Genomic DNA, 7,421 nt, shown 5'->3' on the forward strand with positions numbered 1-7,421 from the left:
AGCACAACGTACAAAGTTCTCACGAAATACTTCCCTCACTTCAGCGGACTGACCTGCGGTCAGTTGGAGAGAGCTGCGCATGCGCGGACCGTATAAGGAGCGAGGCGCGTGCACGGTGCCTGTCTTGCGCTTGCTCGTGCGCGGTTACCTGTCCTGAAAGCACCTGAAAGCGCGTCGGTGCGCTTCTTACCACGTCTCCCAAAGTGTTTCTCACTTGTCTTCACTCCAGCTTCTTTTTTTTTTTTTTTTTTTTTTAACTTTCCGCTTCTGCTTCCGAAGCTTGAGGCCACTGACTGACTGCTACGTGATTCAAAGCGAAAAATTATTTCATTTGCATTGAATTGACACGTGAAATGGAGTTATTAAAACAATTCTGCAATGCTTCTGGGATTTTCCGATTTGAGTTTGTGGGTTATCTGTTGTCTTGTCTATTTTTGCTTTAAATTCAGGCATCCATGAAGGAAGCGCGCGCGCGCGGGGGGGTGAGGGGGCGCACTTCCCCAGAGGAATGTGTGCGAAGGTCATGTCAAAACAACATAATTTTGCCAAGAAACACACTAAATTAACAGTGTGCACTTCTCAACCGTTCTAGCTTTGCCATGATAGCCGCCCACGTTCAAAGCGGAACTGGCTCGGGCTCCTTCACGTTTTTCCTTAAAAACTACTGGTCCAAAATTTTTAATTTTCTATATGCATTTGTAGGGGCGCGGTGGCGCAGTGGGTTGGACCGCAGTCCTGCTCTCCGGTGGGTCTGGGGTTCAAGTCCCGCTTGGGGTGCCTTGCGACGGACTGGCGTCCCGTCCTGGGTGTGTCCCCTCCCCCTCCGGCCTTACGCCCTGTGTTGCCGGGTAGGCTCCGGTTCCCCGTGACCCTGTAAGGGACAAGCGGTTCTGATAATGTGTGTGTGTATATGCATTTGTAGGGGCGCGGTGGCGCAGTGGGTTGGACCGCAGTCCTGCTCTCCGGTGGGTCTGGGGTTCAAGTCCCGCTTGGGGTGCCTTGCGACGGACTGGCGTCCCGTCCTGGGTGTGTCCCCTCCCCCTCCGGCCTTACGCCCTGTGTTACTGGGTAGGCTCCGGTTCCCCGTGACCCTGTATGGGACAAGCGGTTCTGAAAATGTGTGTGTGTGTGTGTGTGTGTGTGCGTGTGTGCGTGTGTGTGTATGGTAACACCTGGGAACAGGCCAGGAGACCGGCCTTCTTCAGCAGTACTGGAGTTACCGGCTAAATTCCTTTTAATTATTTCTGGTTTACGGGGGCACGGTGGCACAGTGGGTTGGACGGGGTCCTGCTCTCCGGTGGGTCTGGGGTTCGAGTCCCGCTTGGGGTGCCTTGTGACGGACTGGCGTCCCGTCCTTGGTGTGTCCCCTCCCCCTCCAGCCTTATGCCCTGTGTTGCTGGGTTAGGCTCCAGCTCCCTGTGACCCCTAGTTGGTTTTATTTATTGTTTTATTTTCGATTTTACTATTGACATGACAGTTTTTAGGCTCTATTTATTGAATAAAGATTTTAATTATCAGAAATGATGAATCGAGAAATTTCTACCTCTTGAGTTGGACAGTGTGTGGAACCAGACACCTTTGGTGGGCTGGTAATCCATTCTGATCCAATTAAAAAAAAAAAAAAAAAAAAAAATTAAAAATGATTGTGTCCTCCTCTAGGGGGCGCGGTGGCGCGTTGGGTTGGACCGAGTCCTCCTCTCTGGTGGGTCCGGGGTTCGAATCCCGCTTGGGGTGCCTTGCGGCAGACTGGGGTCCCGTCCTGGGTGTGTCCCCTCCCCCTCCGGCCTTACGCCCTGAGTTGCCGGGTTGGGTTCCGGTTCCCCGCGACCCCGTATGGGACAAGCAGTTCAGAAAATGTGTGTGTGTCCATGTCCTCCTCTTTCGGCTAGTGTGAATGTGTCCTGTTTAAAAAAAATGCTCTTAACTTTAACAGTTATATATTGTGTCCAAACAGCCTACCTGGTTTTGGCAGTATTCTTTAAATGTGCTGTAATGTAATCTTTTACCGCTAACCTCTATGTTTTGCGAAGTACAGCAATGACTTTTTTAAGAATTTCTTTAACAGCAGAACAGAAGTGGGTCACAATGGAAGCAGTAGGCCCTATAGTAGAAAAATGCAAACGCGGATATGTAATACTGCGCTGGTGCAAAAGCGCTACAATATCGAGTCAGGATTGTCACTGAATAACTGACTCCGAGACAGGATGTAACACAGTGTTGTTGTATTTCATAGGAATATAGATAGCATGTTTTTATTTCTGGATTTAACTTCATTTTCACATTGACAAAAGTCTGAAAAAAAAGAAAAACGTATTTCATCTGGTTCCCTCATGTGAACCTACGATTTCCAGTAGGCCTATAAATAAAACCTTTCCACACACTGTGTATGAAACATTTACTCATATCTTGCACACTTACATCATATAAAAGTCTTAACTGCATTTCACTTTTTTCACATTTTGAAATAACTTTATTCTTCATTCAGCTGACACGATCGGCTAAGACTTATTCAATTAAAATGAACAAAAATGACTCTGAAAACACAATACAAACACAAAGTTAAATAAAAACAGATTTATCCATTTTATTAGCGTGACTTTACTATATATTGCCAGTATTCACTAGCTGCACGTGATAGGAATCAGTGGGTGTTCCTCAGGGCTCTGTATTTATACCCATGAGCCACTTGTCAGGCTGTTCTTACTGCTGGTCTTGCTGCTTGTCTTTAGTGCTGTCTTACTGTCAGACTTTGCTGGTGAAACTTTGGCCCTTCTAATGTCAGGAAGCCCCCCTGCACCCGGCAAACACGCACGAGGGTCCTTTGCCATTTTTTCCACTTCTGATTTCTCCACAATGAATTCCTGTGGGTGAATGTCAACATGCTTCTGAGTGTAATGAAGTAATGTGTTCAAAACAGCTGTATTTACACAATCTGTGGTCTACGGATGAATGCTTTACCATGATATCATCAAGCTTTCTACCTTAATCATATCCATCATGCTTAAAAGGTCCATGTCTTCTAGTGATCCATAATGCTGTAGGTGACACTGCTCGCCCAGATTTCTAATTGCTGTGAACAGACTCCCCATCCCCTTATTCTGAAGGTAGACATACACACAACACACATTAATTGAGGAGTGGAATGTAATATTTGTGAAACAATATGTCATATGTCACTACACCATTGCAACAGGATAGATGGCATCAGCTGAGTTCTGACCCGCTCTCTGGATTGGCCCTGTTTCATCTGCAGGTTCATCTCCAGGCGTATATTCTTCTCTTTCTCCGTGTCCCATTGGGTCTGCAGCTCAGAGAGCTTCCTTTTTGTGATCTGCAAAAGATAGTAATGTGCAAGTAGTCACTCCTTTGGAATATGGCATTCTCCAATCATATCATCATTACTTCAGTGGTGATTCTTCACCTTTTTTTGACCTGTTAAAGGGCACAGCCCACACACCTTATTCACCGCGGTGACTTACACTGCTAGATACACAACTTACACTGGGTCACTCATCCATACATCACTGGAACACACTCTCTCTGTGTCGAACACTATGGGGGAACCTGAACAGCATGTCTTTGGACTGTGGGAGGAAACCCATGCAGACACAGCGAGAACATGCAAACTCCGCACAGACTGAGCAGGAATCGAACCCACATCCTCTCGCACCACCCAGCTGCTGTAAGACAGCAATGCTAGAAGCATAGAATTAGGTGAAGATGCACAATAACATCTAATTATTATATTAGCACTTAATATTTCTTAAAATCACTCACATAATAAAGGGAAATAGTAGGACGGAAAAATCCAAATATTCAAGGTTTCTTAGGATTTATAGGTAAATCACACTGAGTAAGATATTTCAGGCTCATTTTACACTTACATTTACATTTGATTAATTTATCTGATGCTTTTCCTCAAAGCAACTTGAAGTGTTAAACTACTTTTTACAAATATTTACCCATTTATATAGCTGGGTAATTTTTCCTGCAGCAATTTAGAGTAATTTTAAAGCCAGATTTTATCAGAATCATTTTGTCAGATCTCTCATATGGCATTATGAATTCATATTTATGAGCAGAAGAGAACAAGAGAGATCTGCAGAAAGAGCACACAGGGGGATGCCTGGAGTATGCTTGCAGTTGTCTCACCAGCTTCCTAGTGTCAAGCTCCTGCCTCATGGCTTCTAGATCATGCTTGCGCCTCTTAAGTTCCTCCATCAGGCCCTCCAGCCTTTCCTGCAGGTCCCCATGTGTGATAGACAGAGTCTCATGCCGTTGGATGATGGGCATGACTGGTGTGTCTGTTCCATGTTCCATGTAGTCTGCACCCAGAAGGTAGAGGATATCCCATTAAGTCATTAAAAAACAAACAAATTAGGCTTTACGAGCTTACAGCACTTTCCTCGAAAGTCACACGTTTCTGCGTTTATGCTGTTAAAGAGATACCTACGAAAGAATCATGATGCAGCAATACTGCTTCTTTTACCAGTTCGCACCCTGACCATTCTAATAGCAAAAGGACCAAGAACGCATTAACGTAAAGTGAGATTTCATCCTACTTACTCTCAGGAAGCAGATCTAAAACTTTGAGTAAATAGTCTTCATAAATTCTATATCTGTTCGCCTTCTCTCTTAGGTACTTCTTCCTGCGTGAGTTCAGAAAATGATGAGACGCGTATAAAAAGAGACAAACAGTATGCGATAGCCACTTGCGATTGCAATTTTGAAAGTAATGAATGCGTTGAGGCTATTCGGATTTTTACAGAAAATGACAGCGGTATACTCAGTTTCAGTTTATTTATTTAGTTCATTTATAACGGAGCAGAAATGTGGAACAGGATTAAATCAACCGAGCAAAATACACTGCAGTGCTTCAGATGGTTTTTGATCAATAATAGAACATACGTTGCACATGTATAAAGGATAAATCAGTCAATAGTCAATATTGAACATAACTTTAAGAAACATCATATTTTTATTTTCAGGCATTTTAAAATAGTTCTAATTTTAGGGACGCTTACACTCTTACAGGGGGCGTGGTGGTGCAGTGGATTGGACTCCACTCATGTGATGTATACTTGTTCACATGATGAATTGTGATAAATTGACAGTACGTTAGAATCACGTTTTTACATCCAAATCTCCCCTTCTGTGGATGTAATTGCACTCGTTGCACTGTTCTCTGAGATGTATGTTGGAGAGAAGTGTTTGCTAAATGAATAAATGTAATGCGACATAATGCAAAGCAATGCGTATGGATAACATAGCAAAATGAGACGAGCCCAGTGCTGATAAATGTTACAGATTTTTATGCGATGAACTGGTTGACAATCAATAGCGGCACCTACGGAGATGACATTTTATTTCCAGTAATTTAGAGGTCGACTTAATGCTGTTTTAAGTTAATAAAAGAGAACACCTGCAGTGGACTGGTGTTCCGCCCACGGTGTACCCTGACTTCTTTCAAGGATAGAAATACTTGAATTCATTTTACATTTACAGAACGTAACCTGTGAATAAACTGAGCGATGTCTGTATTAATCTTTCATTTGTTTGCGAAATAGTGGCGAAAGTGACTTAAAAGTGATTTAAGAACACACTGAGCTACAAGTATACTTCCAGTCCCACTGGGAAACCCACTTTTGTCATACAGGGAGTGTGTGAGAAATGCTCTGTGGTTTGCGCACCTAAGTTCCAGGGTCTCCAGCTGCTGCCTGAGTTCCTCCAACTCCTTCTCCAGTTCATTCTGCTTCCTCTCCAGCCGATGCTTCTTCAGCTCCTGCTGCTGCTTTGCCTTGTTTTCCTGCACGAGCTTCTCAAATTTCATCACCAGATCTTCTTTCTGCACAAGGACATTCGGAGCCAGCAAATAAACACCTTGGGAGTTACAGGTATTAAGCTGTGACAGGGCATGACAAATACATCCCAGTTCAGTCAACGTCGAGGTGAAGACCAAGACGTGCAAGAGGCCACAGGCCCAGAGTCACAGCAGAGGTCTTAGACCGGCCCGGAGACTGACCTCCTCTTGCTTGCGGTGAAGTTCAGCTTTCCGATGAGCCACAGCCTTCATACGTTCCTGGAACTCCTGCCGTTTGAGGGCCAGCTGCATTTCAACCCGGTCCACAGCCATCTTCCTCCTGAGGACAAGGGTCCTCTGAAGAGTGTTCACTCCCATTTCTAGGAGTCTGCCAGAGTCCTGAGTTCACAGTGTCCCCAAACAAAGACGGGTTGTGAAGCAGGGTACAACACGGACGGCACGTCGGTCCATCACAGGGCAACAACACATAAAGTCATTCGCTCACACACACTAAGGGCATTTCGGAGTCGCCCGAGACACATGGCTCTGGACCGGGGGACACGGATGAATACAGGGAGAACACAAACGCCACACATACTGAGCCAGGTTCAAACCCACAACCCAGGAGGGGCGAGGCGCCGATGCTTCCATTTGCACCCCCACTGTGCCATCTTAAATTCGTGTTTTATAGGAATAAACCAGATAACCAGATCAATGGTTACTGAAACTGATAAAAATGCAGTTAGCTGCCAGGCTAAATGAACAGTCACACAGTGCCTCCTTCCACTGCTCACCCCTCTGACCTCACCTCTGTTATGACTGGAATTCGATTAACGTTTTCATCTTCTTCATCTCTGTTGCAGGAGTAACAACACGTTATAAGAAATTAAAAGTGGAAGTAATATAAAATATATATATTTTTAAATTTTAAGCAAGGACATAATGATGTCACAGTCCTCTACTTGGAATTATGTGCATGATGATGATTATTTGGCTGAAGAAGTCCAGCAGGCGCGTGATGATGATTCATGGATTCGCAGGTGTGAATATTTAGTCGTAACACTCGGAAAAAAAAAAAATCATACCTTTCCTCCTCATTCTGCGTCACAAAGATGTTTTTCGTTTTGCTTTCAACTTTCAGCCTAAAACGTGCGTCGTCGTCATTTATGCACGGAAAGGAATGGTTTTTCATTTTTACTTCTGCGGCGCTTGTCTGTCGCTGCACGTTCCTCCGTGTTCCGCGTTGCTAAGGAAATAAAAGAGCGTCATAGCAACGTCCCGAGGGGCGTCTCGGCCCCTTCTTGTTCGTCAGCGTCGAATGCTGCGTTCATTTCCTGTTTCCGAAGTACACCTAAGTATTTTTTACAATTTAGTGATAAATTTCAGTGTAATTTCATCCTTAAATTCTTTACATATATGTGCTCCAGCATTCAAAAGTAAACAGATTTAAAAATATAGCCCAGACATGCTTAGTGTAGATAGCTTGTATTGCTTGGACTGACTGATTTATAATTTTTCACATGTGACAGCAAAGTCCTATTTCCAACAGCCATTTCTATAGGGTCAAAATGATAAACAGGCCTAATTGCAAAGAAACATTAGTTGTGTCACTACAGCTGAA

At 44.2% G+C, this 7,421-nt stretch overlaps 1 protein-coding gene across 1 annotated transcript; it reads right to left on the bottom strand.

Moving 5' to 3' along the window:
* Positions 1-2,596: 2,596 nt before the first annotated feature.
* Positions 2,597-7,036, bottom strand: ccdc197 (coiled-coil domain containing 197). The gene is made up of 9 exons (XM_018761730.2): positions 6,886-7,036; positions 6,609-6,654; positions 6,023-6,199; positions 5,691-5,845; positions 4,567-4,649; positions 4,153-4,325; positions 3,221-3,331; positions 2,982-3,098; positions 2,597-2,861 (listed from the first exon to the last, which is right to left on the bottom strand). The coding sequence occupies exons 1-9, from the start codon at positions 6,990-6,992 to the stop codon at positions 2,670-2,672; spliced, it is 1,161 nt and encodes a 386-aa protein (XP_018617246.2). The 5' UTR covers positions 6,993-7,036; the 3' UTR covers positions 2,597-2,669.
* Positions 7,037-7,421: the final 385 nt, after the last annotated feature.

This window comes from Scleropages formosus, chromosome 20 (assembly GCF_900964775.1).
Source record: "Scleropages formosus chromosome 20, fSclFor1.1, whole genome shotgun sequence".
Classification (NCBI taxonomy): Eukaryota; Metazoa; Chordata; class Actinopteri; order Osteoglossiformes; family Osteoglossidae; genus Scleropages; species Scleropages formosus.